The sequence below is a fragment of the Poecilia mexicana genome, unplaced genomic scaffold (genome assembly GCF_051168715.1).
Source record: "Poecilia mexicana isolate PSO_F unplaced genomic scaffold, ASM5116871v1 scaffold_8, whole genome shotgun sequence".
In the NCBI taxonomy this organism is placed as follows: Eukaryota; Metazoa; Chordata; class Actinopteri; order Cyprinodontiformes; family Poeciliidae; genus Poecilia; species Poecilia mexicana.
This window is the reverse complement of record NW_028263377.1, coordinates 4,490,800-4,506,212: the sequence shown is the minus strand read 5'-3', so window position 1 is coordinate 4,506,212 and position 15,413 is coordinate 4,490,800. Positions and strand designations below refer to the sequence as shown.

Genomic DNA, 15,413 nt, shown 5'->3' with positions numbered 1-15,413 from the left:
CAAAAACCTGTTTATGGCTGTAAAGCGATTAGATGTTTTAAACACTTAACTGTGTGCTGCCAACCACAGTAGACTTTCTGCTTTCTGTTATTTTATTATTATTATTATTATTATTAATTATTATTATTATTATTTTTGCAAATGCAAAACCTCAGTGGAGGAACAAAAGGTGATCAAGGAGGTGAAGTTTAAATTATAGGCGACTGAATCACAAGTCTAAGTCTTTGGATTTTTTCATATCTTATTTGTAAAATCATCTTTTTTAATTCTTAGTTGTAATTAAAGATGCAATCTTTGGGGGCTAAATAATCTACAATATGAAGTTGTCATTAATTAAATCTGATAAAATCGTAGATTTCCTTAAAGTTTGGTTTAATTTCCTTTTAAATTGTGGAACTTGGGTCAGACGAGCTTCTCACAATAATTTGGTTTTATGATTGTGGCTAAGAAGACGTATTTTTGCCTGAACTCACTAATGTCACTTCCATATTTCCACATAACTTTCTTCCCTCATGATTCCATTCAGGTAGGTGCACCAGTCCCTCCTGCAGCAAATCTCCCACAAAGCCCGCTGCTTCCACACCGTACTTTGTTCCTGAGCTTCAAGCCTTCAAACTTACTAAGGAATGTTGGGCTCACTTAAAAAAATAATAGTAAATTTCCATTTCAGATTAAAGTTAAAATACAAAGAAGAAGAAAATAAGATTTCAAGTACATTTTGATGTTGAAGAAAAAAAAAGTTGAAATTCCATTTTGTGACTGAATTCCAAACATTGAGACTGAAGGTGATATATCATGAAGGATACTGACATTTTACTCATCTTTTCCACACTTTTCTCGTCATATCGACACTTTTGTTGATCTACGGTTTCTAGATTTGTGACTTCTTGTTTTTAAATCTTAAAACTGGTGAGCAACAAACATTGACTTTTTTTTCCCTCCAAGTGTTCCTGATACTTTGTCATGCAAAGTAGTGAATAAGTGTGAAGTTTTTTTTTGTAATAGAAATATCTGCACCACTTGTATTCAGGTCTCTTTGTTCTGATTATTCATGAAGACCAATCAATATCACCTTCCTTTAACTACACATTTATGTCCTACTTGGAGTCCTGTAGTCAGATATTGTGTGTAGCAGGGCCAGTTTCCTTTCAGCACGCTACATAATCAAGGAAAGCTAGAAGATTCCACTTCTATCAGGTTCTGATTAAAAGGAACGATTGTTTAAGAGTTAATTTGTCTCACCAAAGCTCTGGGGTTGTTATGAACAATGTATACTTTAAGTAACAGATAACAGTAACAAATGTGTAGACAGTGTTTGACAGATTGGGACAAAATTTACTGCAGGTTCTGCTGCACACTCTCCTGAACTGAAACCAAACTTTGATGGCTCACAGGAGGAAGAGAGAGAAGCTGCCAATGAGCTTCTGCAGGAGCTGAAGTAGCCGTGATGTCAGCAGCAGTAACACACATCTGTCAGACAGCGAATTGCTCAGGCTTCCAGGAGTGAGTGAGACTGAAAAAGCTGCTCAAGAGTCCAACTTGGTTTTATACTTTACAGCAGTCTAATCTTTATAACATCAGATTGAATTTCCTTCTTGATAAATAAACTGGATGACAGCTGATTAACATAGAAGTGATAACTTGTTTAAAACATTGAAGGGTCGACGGGGGTCACCATAAAGGCTGGACAGGCAGTTTTTATAAAGTAATCATAAGTCTTTTTCTATACTTTCTCCCTTTACAACTGAAAACTTCAATATGTTTTTGAAGGTTTCTGTCATATAAAACCCCAATGACGTATACAGGAGTTTGTGGCTGTAAACAATTTCAAAAGACATGAATGTAATATAAGTCAATGTTATAAGAGAATATACGTTGTTTAAAAAACAACTTACAGTGGTCTATTTTTATATTGGTCTACTATTTTAAAAAAATTATAATAAAAAAAGTTATTTATTTGAAAACAATGTGGATAACTAATTTATTGTTATTTTTCATGTTAGTATTCTTATACATATGCCTGTCATGATAACACATTTTGCTGGACGATAAATTGTCCCAGTGTTGTTTTGAGACTGTTTAACTATGACGTCTCTGTAAACAAAGCTGTACCAAAACCCCAGACTGGAGAGCAGTTTTGGTAGAAAGAAAGAGAGAAAAGAGAAAAAAATAATAAATCATGCAAATTAATGCAGGCATATTATTGATGTGTTACTTATTTTAATTATCAAATCAACAACTGATTTATTATTTATTGCAACAAGCCTACTCATAAAATTACTACTTCATTCACCCAAGTCAATAGGCCAATAGTAATAGAATATAAGTCACTCTATAGACTGGCTGGTGTTTCTAATACAGACAGCTCTAACCCAACCAGGTCTGCACTTTATCGTTGCATCTATTTTCATCTTCACGACTTTTCGCCTCGGTGGCGGCGTGTTTATTTTAGCTCTCAGGCTTGTGTAATCACGCTCCGTTTGTCTGGCACACAGAAGGAAACACTGATAAATAAAGCAGTTTGTGAAGGAGACAAAGAGACTGAACAGCACAGCTACTACTGCTGCTGAAGCAGAGCAGCTCTGTTACAACGCAGCTCGATAGTATCTGGAACCGTAACCAGGCCATTACACAGCAACGGTTAATTTAACTAGCTAGACGGGATGCTGCTGAATTGAAAAAATAAAATAAAAATACGTCTATCAGCCTTCTGTGGCGTTTGCTAACGCTACAAACGAAATGAGGACAATTCATCAGATCAGTGAGTCTGTCTGCATGTGGATGAGGGAAGCAGACAGTGGGACCCGGGGGCCTCGACGCTCTGCGCTCTGCTTATGTAACATCACACACATATAGAAACATGCAGAGGCAGAGGGAGAGGGCAGCTTTTAGCCTCAGGGGAAAAGAGGGAGGGGGAGGACATGAGAGGTCATGTGTAGCTGCTGGCAGCTCGCAGGTTGGTCTACGTGAGACAGCGTCACATGGACGCTACGTTTCCACGTGCGTACATCCGTTATTGATTCATTCAAGGCTCACTTTTAAATATGTTTCTGGTTAGTTCTGCATGGTAGAAACAATTATCTGCACCGTTTGGAACTTTTGCTCAGACAATATAATAAACACTGCTGCAGAATACCAAGTTATAATACCAAATCTAGGGGCTCTGAAATTTGGGGAAAAAAGATTGTTATCACAATAAATTAGGGATGGGCAATATGGGTTAGAAATAAAATCTATGATTTTTTTCATACCAGACCTAATTTTAATCAAAATTTTCTCACTTTCTTATATAAAAACAAAAATAAAAATGACAGGAAATATTGTCACAAATATTTTTATTTCATTCATCCATTCTGAGAGTTGTACAACGGAGTATTAGTGCCGGGCTATGAGAATTTTTGTCAAGCAATGAGGACAAAGTTGTAATATTAACAGAATAAAGATGTGATTTTACCATAAGAATGTCTTAAAATTAGAAAAAATGTAGTCTGGTGAGAAAAAAGCTTGGAAAAGTTTTTTTAAGGTATTGTTGTGTTACAGATGCTTTTTTGTTTCTTTTCACCATTAAAGACTGTCCTCACTTCCTTCTGTGAGTTTTAACATTTCAGACTAAATTCATACATCACTATGAGAGTCCATCCAACTGCAGGCATATTATTGATGTGTTACAGTGATTGTCCTAATATTTTTCCTAACATTGTGTTGGATATGCGAGTCAGCTCCCTGAGGTGTGCCGCTTTCAGGAGCTGTCCGGTGCTGAAGTGGACGTCAGTGGAGCACGTAAAGTCACACTGAAAGTTTGCTTAAAGAAGTTTGAAATAGTTTTGAAAATGATTTTTTTTTCTTTTTCTGTGTGACTTAATTTAAAGGAGAATCAGCTGATGGTCTTATTCACTCCACAGCAGTTTGTTTAAAGTTTTCATGTTTTATAGCAGACCCTGGTGAACGAGGGTCTGCTCCCATAAAACAGCATCCAGACATCATGCACTCCACAAAGAAGAGGCAGAAGAGCTAGTGAGGAAGGACATATTTTTCTTTCCAAAACTAATCTGATTGGATGCTAGAAAAAACTACTGATGTGTTCAAGTTGTGAATGGGGAGTAGTCGTCTTCTGATTGGAAGGTTGTAGGTTCGATTCCAGCTTCCTCCTGCCACATGTTGATGTGCTCGTGGGCAAAACACTTAACCCCAGTTGCCTACTGATCTGCGTGTGTGCGTGCGTGTGTGCGTGTGTGTGTGTGTGTGTGTGTGTGTGTGTGTGTGTGTGTGAATGGATGAAAGTGACTTAGACATTGTAAAGTGCTTTGAGTGGTCAAAATGACTGGAAAAGCGCTGTGTAAGTTCAGTCCATTTACCATTTAAAAAAGGAAATAGCCTATCAGTGAAGCTATTCAAGACTAAAATAGCATCTCAATGGTAAATATTAAGAACATCACATAAAAAATACAGAGTTTCACTGATAGATCAGCACCAATTTTCTTAACTATGAAAGTGGTCCTTGTTCCAGCAACATCGCTGTCTTCCTGAGCCTGCTGGGAGACGTGCTGACGGATGAAATGTGGTGTGACAGCAGACCAGGCAAGATGCACGCTAACATCCTGCTAATGCCCTGCTAACAGCCTGCTACAGACAGCTCCAACACACCAAGATGCAGGTATTGTGTTGACATTTTGTGTACAATGTGTGTGCAGAGTGAAACAGGAACTTTTATGGATTCCAGCTCAACAGTCATTATTAAAACTACACAACCCAATACGAGCTACATTCCTTTAAAGCTCCACAGCCTGAATATAAGCAAGTGTAAAACTACATCAGCGAAACCTGCAGGCACAATATCTGTTGTATCTAAGCAAAGGCATCAGGTTTTTTTACAGTTAATGCTTCTTTGTCACACTTAAATATTTCAGAAGAAACAAAACTTCACATTTCATAGCTCCAATCTTCATCATCCAGGTCCTTAAGAGCAGATCATTACTCTACCACCACTCTATTCTCATAAATTATGTATACAGCTCAGAATCAAAAATGAAGTTTCCAAAAAAAAAAAAAGCGATCAAAAACAATGTGATTTAACAATGTGAGTTTGTGTCGTAGACATCCATCAGACCATTTTCTTACACAAGGGTGTGAGAAAAAGGATGGAGAGGTGCTGGTGCCTATCTCCAGCTAATGTTCCAGGTGAGAGGCGGGGTCACCCTGGACAGGTTGCCAGTCTGTTGCAGGGCAACACAGAGACAGACAGAACAAACAACCATGCACACATATTCACACCTAGGGACAATTTAGACAGACCAACCTGACAGTCATGTTTTTGGACTGTGGGAGGAAACCAGAGTACCCAGAGAAAACCCACGCATGCACAGGGAGAACATGCAAACTCCACGCAGAAAGACTGGGGCTGGGAATCGAACCCAGAACCTTCTTGCTGCAAGGCAACAGCTCTACCAACTGTGCCACTGTGCAGCCCTGTGTTGTAGACATGGAATTTTATTGTGATATTTGTGGTGCTATTGTGATAATGATACAGATTGTGATTAAAATATTTTTTAACTAATAAATAGTCTTTTAGGATAGTGATGCATGGCACAGCATTCACAGTGCCGCAAGCACAAATATTGTTCTCGAAAAACAATCTAATCTGAAATGTACGACTGCATTTTAGGGGCATGATAGACAGAAAAGAAAAGGGGAGGAGTAAATTTCCGTTAAATATCTCTAATTAAAATTTATGTCAGTCCTCAATGTACAATGGCTCCGATAAGCTATTGTAGAAATAAACTTCTTCCTTCTTCAAACTTCTTATTTTAAAAAAAGAAAGATTAATATCATTAAGCTGAACACAATCATGACATTTAATCATATATTCTAATTAGCTAATACATATGTTTGTTGATGCCCTTATTTAACAAAATGTAGAGAAAATAGCATAGCATGCCGTTTGGTTGTTGATATCACTGTGGTCAGGGACCACAACCACCCACAGATACCTGAAAGTCACAATTACTTGAGCTCTCAAAACACATAGAACTGCCTATTTCAATAGTTCAAATGCCAAATATGCACTAATATGTGATAGAAACTGTCTTGACAAGACAGTTTCTTCTATGTGGTAGATTAACTTCTACCACATAGAAGTTAATAATTTACAATCCTCCTTATCTCTGCTCTTGGGAGTAAAGCTAATTAATGACTAGTGATAATGAATGGCACTCCTCGATTGGTTGCTTTGCAAACGCCAGCTAATAGCGCATCTGTTAATGTTGCAACTAAATATTTCCAGCTTCTCAAACTGCATTCTTACAGACTGGGCGGAATCCATAATTAGGAAATTTAATAAAATGGAGTTATGTTCTACAGACAAGTTTCTTTGTCGTTATTAAATGTGCTATTCTCAATCTTTCAAGTATAAAAGATAATAAAATATTCCAAGGTAAAATATTTTTTAATATTAACCACCCAGGCAGCAGCGAGGTGGTCAGCAAACTAATAGAGGTGGATATCCCGCCCCCTCTCTTCCCCCCTTGGTATCGCCGCGGCTCTGAAACAGAAACGTTCCCTATTGAGTCTCCAGTAGCTTTTCAAGAGCAACCAGTTGGATGTGTTGGAGCTGAACTACGTGAGCTCTTGCTACATAGACGAAAGCCCACGAGTGCGAACAGAACACCCAGAAACATCCGCATTCCTCCCGGTCTATATGCTGGCACCGTGCCCCTAACGTCACTGCCCTGACCCATTAATGGAGAATGTAGGTTAGCAAGTTTGTGGCTCCGGCTGTCAGGTAATGCAGCATAATGACAGACACAAAAGTCTCGACAGAGGTTAAAGTGAACGTTGACGTTTCGTAGAAAGCCGGCATAGTCCGCGTTAATCTGCGGGCAGAAGTACAGTGAGCAGGCCGGGGGGTTGACGTGAGGACACCACTCACCTTGCACCGCCGTGACTGACTGCGAGGCGCCTCTGTCTCTTTCTCCGGGTCACTTTGTAGCGCTGTAGTCCACTCCGGATAGAAAAGCACCTCCAGCAGAGTCGACATAAAACATGTCACCGGGAGCGGCAAATTAAAGAAAAGAGAAACAAATGAACGCTACAGTGTAATTCCGGTCAGCTTCAGCCGGTTCGCCTGAAGCTCCTGGGGGAGACTGCTTCCTCTTTCAACGCGCTGTCAAGAGCGAAAACAGGCGACAGCAGCGACCTGCCACCCCGGGACTGCCAGAATTTCACGGTCACGGTGTACGTGGGGGAGGAAACTCCACGGTGTTGTTGACTAGTTCGCCACGCTCGGGTCCTGTCCCGTGTCTGTACAGCGCTAGTGAATGCGGGTCAGCTGGAAGCGGGGATGATGCCTGACTAGGCTCTGCAGCACCCTCTACTGGCAAGACAGGAACACTGCCGCCATGGGGGTTACATAATAAACAGTCAAGCCAAACAAGCTCTTTTCATGACATTCAACTCTACAGTTAGTATGCTAATGACCTTCTGTGTTTAACGTCAAAAGTGACCACAGTGGAAAAACTACCATTTATTCCACTGATTGGTTTGTTGGAAGGCGAACTAAAATATATTAAAACTATATCTGAATATAACTTTTGAATCAGAATCAGCTTTATTAGACAAGATTGTGTCTTGTTTAGACAAGCGATTTGCCTCCTGTTTCAAGCAATCACAGCGTATAGACATTAAGTGTCAATATATAAACTGTAGAGGAAATAAAATAAAGGATAAAATTAACAATGTGTAAAGAATAAAGGCGTGTTGTGTTAGTGCAAACATAATTATTTTGTTTCACTGCAGAACAGATAACTACTCAGGCTTTAAGCAATCTTTTCTGGGTTTTGGTATTGGTACTACTGCAGTCTCTATCCAGCTTAACATTTCACATTTCCATACTTTATTATACAAATCAAATAAGATTAACTTTGATATTCACTAAGTTCACTTATCACTATATAACATTTGACTTTCCTCAAGTAAGGTCTAAACTCCACTATTAAAAAATAAATACATTACCTTGTTCTTGTTTTATTATTTCCTGATTTTCTAATAAGGTTGCTATTCTACATTTTCTCTACTTTTCACTAATTTTGTTTTCACTATGAATTTTAGAAAATATTTGCTCTAACATTGTTGCTTCTTCATTATTTACTGCTGTTGCTTCATTACCAAATAAAACATAACAACCAGACTATCTTCTTCCTCCATTCATTCATTCTCCTCCACAGAGTCCAGACCACATTCACTCAGCCGCTGCTGGCTGGAGTTTGGGTTGGGAGTATTTTTGGGTTTGGATCCTCTGCAGAGTTCATGAAACCCAACTAGATTTCCTCTCTTCTCTCTGATTGCTGATCAGGCTTCATGGTTCTGCTGTTCTGTTCTCCTTTATTTCTCTGGTTTAAATGTAGTTCTCAGTCTCTGTGTTCCAGGAACCATTAATGATCTCTGCTGATGTTTTCTTTTATTCTTATATGAAATATTTCTCCACCAGAAAATCTCATCTTCTCTGGGGTTCAATTATTTTTTGCTTTAATATGTGTATTGATGTATTTGGATGTTCTGATTTTCTTCCACTGATCTGCAGAACAATCATTCTTCAGTTGATATTGAAGTGAAATGAACTCACTTCTATTGTTTTCATTGTGATCCTATGAAGAAACTGAAACTAACATCAACTTAGAAGTTATGCTGTTTTGAATTCTTTAGATCTAGATTAGAACAACAACTGGCTTTTGTTCTGCTTCTTTGACTTTATTCCAGAGACATTTGTATTTTTTTCCTCTTCATTATTACAATAAATTGTGAGCTTTGTCATCTAAATTGCTGAAAACGTTTCCTTCAGAGGGTCTCGTGATGCTAGAGAGGATCAGATAGACACCTGACGCTTACAGGGACAACAGGAGCAAAAATCTGAAATGAGTTACAGTGGATTATATGAAATAGCATTAATTTAAATCACACTCTTAAATGTGTGACTTGTAAAATCACCACGCTAAGTAATCTTCACTTCTCATAAAAATGCTATTTATATCAAATATGATTTAAAAGAAATTTGAGTTTTTAATTTAATTTCTTGAAATTGGGCCTCTGTCTCTTTAAGAACTCCTGCTCTTTCTGAAACTCTGCCTTCAGGAAGTTGTCATAACTACAATGTTTTTACCAGCACTTCACTGTGAAGTAGCTGCTATTATGACCTCAGCAGATTCTCAGTTCCAACAGGTGTTTGCTAATTGCTGCTGGCTAGTCTGAAGGAGCTGCTCTGTGAGGCGGAAACGCAGAAGCTCTGAAACTGTAGCTTCAAGAAAAAAACAGCATCTCAAAGGTGGAGCTAGCTCCACCCAGGTGTTTTTCAGAACTGAATGGTTGCCATGGGAGATTAGAAGATTTATCATACATGCACAAAAGAATCAAAACAACACTGTAGGTACATGTTGTTGTTTTTTTTTTTTTTGACTTTTTTTAATGAGGCAATAACATTATAACATGATGTAAAGCTCAAAAAAGTACATTTTGCATAATACTGCCCCTTTCATGAGGGGAGATTATTTTTCCAAATGAGATCAGGTTAGAAAACCTTTTTGTCCCCTAATTAATGAAACAATCAGTTTAAAACAGCATTTTGTATTTTCTCAGGTTATGTTAGTCTGTAAATTAAAAGCTGCTGTCAGTGTTGTGCTATTAGGCCAAGACAAAAGAACCCCCAGTTGAGCTACAAAAACGCTACAAAAACGTATTAATCTTTATAAAACTTGTCCCTTGTATGAAATTTGAATATTTAAGTGGATTTAAAATTGGGCGTGGCTAACTGCTCTACAGCGCCCCCTAACGTGAGGTAGGCCCACAGACAAGTTGTGCAAAGCTGAAATTTGGTACATCGGTATCACTCTGTAAAACAAGAAAAAAAGGTCTCTTGGAGTTATGCCTTAAACTCAACAGGAAGTCGGCCATTTTGGGTCAACGTGTTCATTTTTGGGCACTTTTCATACATGTTCAACTTTAAGAAACTCCTCGAGAGCTTTTCAGTGCGGCTTGCAGCTTGTCATGAGCGCTTGGAGAAGAACATTTGTCTATCATTTCATCCTGTTCATCAACAAAAGACGCCAGACACACAACACACCATCGCTCTGTTTTGCTGTGCACGTGCTTTTTATTGCAATAATACATCTGCACATTAACATTTATTTACACACATACACACACCGCCAATGGTCTGAACAGAACAGTAAGTTTAGATTTCTTTTTTCTTATTTGATCACTGAACACATGGCTTAAGCAACAAAAAATACAAAATGATAGCCAGCTGTCTTTTTTCAGGGGGTGTACACAGTTATTTCACACACACACACACACACACACACACACACACACACACACACACACACACACACACACACACACACACACACACACACACACACACACCCCGACACACACACACACACACACACACAATTGCATTTGAATAAACCTTAATCAACCATGCATACCCACACCATACACATGCAGCATGGGGTTCCCCACAACGAACGGAACATCACTGCGTACAGGCGGAGCGGCCAACGATCCGTTACGTGATTTTATTTCTACACTAAAATCAACTCAACCTCTCCACAGCAAGGAAGATCATACTGATATACTAGGAAATATCAATAATCTGTTCATATACTGTTTTTTCCTCTCTTTATATATATATACTATTTACAGAACAATGTCATACTGTGTCTTTAAAGGGATTACATTTACACATGAAACAGCGTCTTTGTACAGCCACACCTAAATCACTAAAAGCCTCTCATGTGTTCACACCTCAGCAGCCAAACGGCCTCAGTACTAGAGTCAGTGTTTCGTTTTTCACGCCTCATGAGGACAAAAGACAATAACTACAGTCAGCGGGATGAGAAGGAGGCAACAAATACAACAGAGAGTAGAGCTAAAAATGCCGCCTCCTCTTTTTTTTGTATTTTTTTTTACACACAATGCACAAAACAACACCTTTTTTATTTTCTCCACAATCATCTATTGCAAGTTCCTTTACAGAGAACAGTTTCACATTACAACTTCCAATAGCTGGCTGCAACATGTTGATATAAGTGCCGTTAGTGACGTCGGTGAGCGTGAGGGAAGGAGACACGGAGACGTTTTCTCGGTTGGACATGCGGAGGGGGAGAGGCGTTAGACCAGGGATCGGTTTTCTCCTGTCACGTTGGTTCATGTTTATGGTTTTGCAGAAAGGGAAAGTCTCCTCAGCTCCACTTGCTCCCTATGCTCTTACAAGCTGCGATCACTACAGAAAGGAAGGAATTAGAAAAAGAAGGCAAGGTTTGTTTTGTTCATTCTGAAAGTTCAGAGAAGCTCACTGACACCTTTGAGAAAAAATACAACAAAATATGTACACAGATGAGATGTTGGGAGGAGAACGGAAAGACAAACAGCTCAAAATAAGAATAACTCAGTCATCAATATGTGTATCACAACATCGTTCTTAAAGGGGCAGCATTATGTGTTTTCCCGTCACATACTGCAGAAATGCACTGCTCAGCCAGAAACAACCAATCAGAGTCAGGAGGAGGGTCTTAGCGCTGTCAATCATCCTCCAGTACACCTCTGTTCTAACAGCTATTCCATAGGTAAGCAGAGCAAACAACAGGAAATGTTTATTTGGTGAAATATCCATAGCAGTGTGAAATATTATGGTCCATGAAATTAACATATACTTAAAACAAAAACAATGGAATTTTATTTTGGTTGTTGATTTTTGTTGTTGTTGTAGAGATTCATTGCAAAGATACATTGTTATAATCGAGAAAAGATTGAACAAACTCAAGTTGCCTTTAAAGTGAAATGTATTTGTGTATTTATGAAAATGGCAGCACATAGCCAAAATTAAGTGATTCTAAGGCAACTTTGTCTTTTACAAAACAAATCAGCAGCACTTTATAAAGTGTAGTGTTAGCTAATGTTAGCATACTGTAGCTAGAAACAAATGTCCAACTTAAATTATGCTAGCAAAGTGCTAATGATTCTCACATCAGCTGGTTTTCTCATTTCAGTTACTTTGTGATCGAAGTACGACTCAGTCTGTTAGCAAAAGACCCAAAATCTAATCGCTACTCTAACTAGCCAACTACAGAATCTACTAGCTCTAGATCTAGCTGTTGGTCTTACCAGGAAAGAGTGACTGACAGCTTAAATTCGGATTTGATCGCCTTCATTCAACCTGGTGATTGCAAAATAAAGTCACTGAGGTTAGTTAGTGTTCAGTCTAAATCACTGTCTGTTGGGTTTGTTATGGAGCAATAAGTTCTCCTTTAGGGTTCAACTGAATGCAAACTAAGAAAATTGAAAGAAGAGACATGTCAAAGCAGGGGTGTCCAAACTTTATGACAAAAGTTTGAAAGCACACAGGGCCTCAAAAATGTCATATTTTACATAATTTTTAAAACTTTTTGTGCCTTTTTTCATTTGATCTACTCAATAATAAACCAAAAAAAAGAACTATTTGATATTAACAGCCTAGTTGGATTTTTAAGGAAAATGGATCAGTAAACCGTTAAACAAAACATAAAAAAAGGTTTAGTAAAAGACAGTCACACTGTTTCTATGTTCTCTTATTTGGGCTGTAAGGTTTGATTTTGAGTAAAAGCAGGTCAATAACTGATTTTTGTTACTCCAAAATTCAGATTAATACAAAAACTGTAAGAAACAGAAATCTACTTTTTACACATAATATTTAAAAAATAGCAGTTGGTAAAAAAATAATCCCTTAACAGATGAAAAAGTGTCCATCTGGATCAACCAACTATGATTTCAGGCCAGATTTGCTCAATTTTAGAACTCAGGTCGCCCCAAACCCCTCAGAGGGCCACAAATGGCCCCCGTGCCACACCTTGGACACCCCTGCTTTAAAGGAGGGAGGGTGATGAAGACACAGGATGAGTTCATCAGGTGATGGAGGCTGCTACCGCCTCTTAAAATAGTGACTATACTTACGCTCCCTCGTCTCTAAGCAGAGTCATGAATTTGATCACTCTGTAATCTGGATCCATCTGCAGACAGAGAGGGAGGCAAAAGGAGAAATAAATGGGTTGAGAAGCAACATAAAACATAAATATCTGCTATAAGAACCGCAGTGACATGAAAAACATTACAAAGTATGGCTATGATTCCCTACATCTCAGATTAGAAACATTATTACCAGAACATTATTCAAAAGGCAATTATTTAATGATGAAAAGAAGCATTTGGTTGAACATGTAAGACGTAGCTAAACTTCATTTAATATTCAATATTAAAAATTTGTTTCTGAAATAAAAAAAATTCTAATTTGTTAAGAGCTTGCAGAAACATTGCTCTTCCTGACTTCAAACTCTGCTAGATCTTATTCGATTTTCTGCCTGTGACCTGAGGCTTCGTACCTGCAGCGACATCTCTATGAGCACCAGCAGCTTCTTGATGCCGATCCAGACCCGCTTCCCTCTCAGCTGCTGGCCGATGCTGGCCCGCTCTTTATCCGTGAAGCTTCCGAGCAGCTGCAAGGGCCAAAAGGAGATTTATGGAGATGTTCAGTGTCACGCTCCAACCCTCCACCCACAGGGAGAAAGACATGTTCTCATAACAACACTGATGACATGAAAAACATTCTTCCAGTAGCTTGAGATCCTGGTTAAAAAAATAAGGAAGATGTCAAAACTGACTTTGTGCCTTTGAGCAAAGAAGCTAAAATAAGCATTTTTTTATTCATCGTTGAAAAAGTGTAGACCCTTCAGGATCTTTCTTTCTGTGCTGTACCTCTAAGGCGTCCACCAGCTGCTCCCCAGTGGAGATGTTGGGGACATGGATGGTGGTGCTGAAGGCGTCCAGCATCTCCATCTCCTGCAGGACGTCCTTCCTGCTGGTGGTGCCGATGATGAGCAGCTTCCTGCCCTGCACAACCAACACATGACGCCGTTTCATCAGTCTCTGATTGCACCGCAGGATAAAACCCTCCATTCACGTTCAAATGCCGAATATCATCTGCTCATATTTTCATGCAAAATTGCTGTTGATGGTATTGTTAAGATAAAACATTTTTTTTATACTTAGAAAATTAATATGCAGTATAGAACATACAGATTATTTTGAAAATATATGATAATGCTTTTAAAAAAATGTATATTTCTGAAAATTAATTTCAACAGATTTGACAGTGTTTTATTTGTGTTCTTGCTGAGTGAGCAAATCCTGGCATAAAGACCAAAATTCTACAAACCCGATCCTGGCACCCCGGCACTCTGCCCTTTGTAGGGTCCAATCTCTTCAGGGAATCTTTTAAAGGCCCTACATTTTTTAGGGCTGCAATGAACAACTGCATTTTAGTGATTATGCTATAGATCATTCTGATGATTAATAGATTAATCGGATTTTAAAAATGTCCCATTCTACATCTTTTTAAAATTGATCTGCTTATGCCTGTTTAATACAATATTAGAAATGCATTAAAACATACAAATAAAAATGAATTTACTTTTCAAAGAAAATAAATATTTTATTGCCTAAATTTAATAAGAGGATTTCTTTAGTCTACATTTGATCATTTGTAACAAAAAATACTTCTAACACCAACATGAGAAAATCTCATCCCTTTTTCGGATTAACAGATTCATTAATGGATAACAAAAGAATAACAGGTGAAGCCAAAAACACATTTTGAGGAGTTCTACATAGAATATGTTTACAAAGTTTTTTTTAATCTTTAATACAAACCATATTTACTTTTTGTACAGTTTTGTGGCAATTACTGAGTATGCTGTTCTTTCAGCAGTTGTCCTTTTCTGTATTTAACAATTAATCGATAACTAAATTAGTTGACGATTATTTCAATGGTTGATTAATCAGATTAATCGTTTCAGCTCTGCAAATTTGTCAAACTTAATTTCAATATTTTCGCTTTAGTTTTAGTATCTAGCTGATCGACCACCACTGCACCCTAAGGACTGATTGAGACATTATTTATTGATCTACCACTACAATTTCATTATGTTCTAGAAACAGAATAACAAATAAACAAATTGTATGTCTTATGTCTTACTCAATTGTGAAGTGGAAGTAGAAGAATAGTTTGATTTTCTTGTTTAAATAAAAATCTGATTTGCATGGTTGAATATGGTGAAGTCACAAGTCTTTCTGCTGATAACTGAGGATTATATTGAGTGTATTTTTCAGTGTTCAACATGAATGTCTGTAGGCTTCAGAAGACCTCTCACCTTGGGTGGAGGTTTTTTAAGCAGCACTAGCAGAGCCTGCAGCACAAGGTTGGAGAAACGAGGACCAATAGGCACGTAGTCCAGCAGGCGCTCGATGTCATCCACCACCACACAGCTGAGCTGGGACTTGTATGCATCATCGAAGACCTGGGAGAGACAGAGAAGACTGTAGGTGAATAT

The 15,413-nt window shown here is 38.2% G+C and overlaps 2 protein-coding genes across 3 annotated transcripts in view; both read right to left on the bottom strand.

Moving 5' to 3' along the window:
- Window positions 1–7,381, bottom strand: part of LOC106911422 (thyroid hormone receptor alpha) — an 87,756-nt gene extending 80,375 nt beyond the window's left edge. Inside the window, exon 1 of one of the 2 annotated variants that reach the window (XM_088008073.1) lies at window positions 6,926–7,381. The gene's annotated coding sequence lies outside the window, so the exon portion shown is untranslated. The remainder of the gene's footprint in view (window positions 1–6,925) is intronic. The other variant, XM_088008072.1, reaches the window with a different exon arrangement.
- A 5,596-nt stretch (window positions 7,382–12,977) lies between these two features.
- Window positions 12,978–15,413, bottom strand: part of LOC106931820 (vesicle-fusing ATPase) — a 31,401-nt gene continuing 28,965 nt past the window's right edge. The window contains exons 16-19 of the mRNA XM_088008056.1: window positions 15,234–15,380; window positions 13,780–13,914; window positions 13,407–13,520; window positions 12,978–13,037 (exon numbers count right to left, since the gene is read on the bottom strand). Of these exons, the coding sequence (XP_087864182.1) occupies window positions 12,978–13,037; window positions 13,407–13,520; window positions 13,780–13,914; window positions 15,234–15,380 (456 nt within the window). The remainder of the gene's footprint in view (window positions 13,038–13,406; window positions 13,521–13,779; window positions 13,915–15,233; window positions 15,381–15,413) is intronic.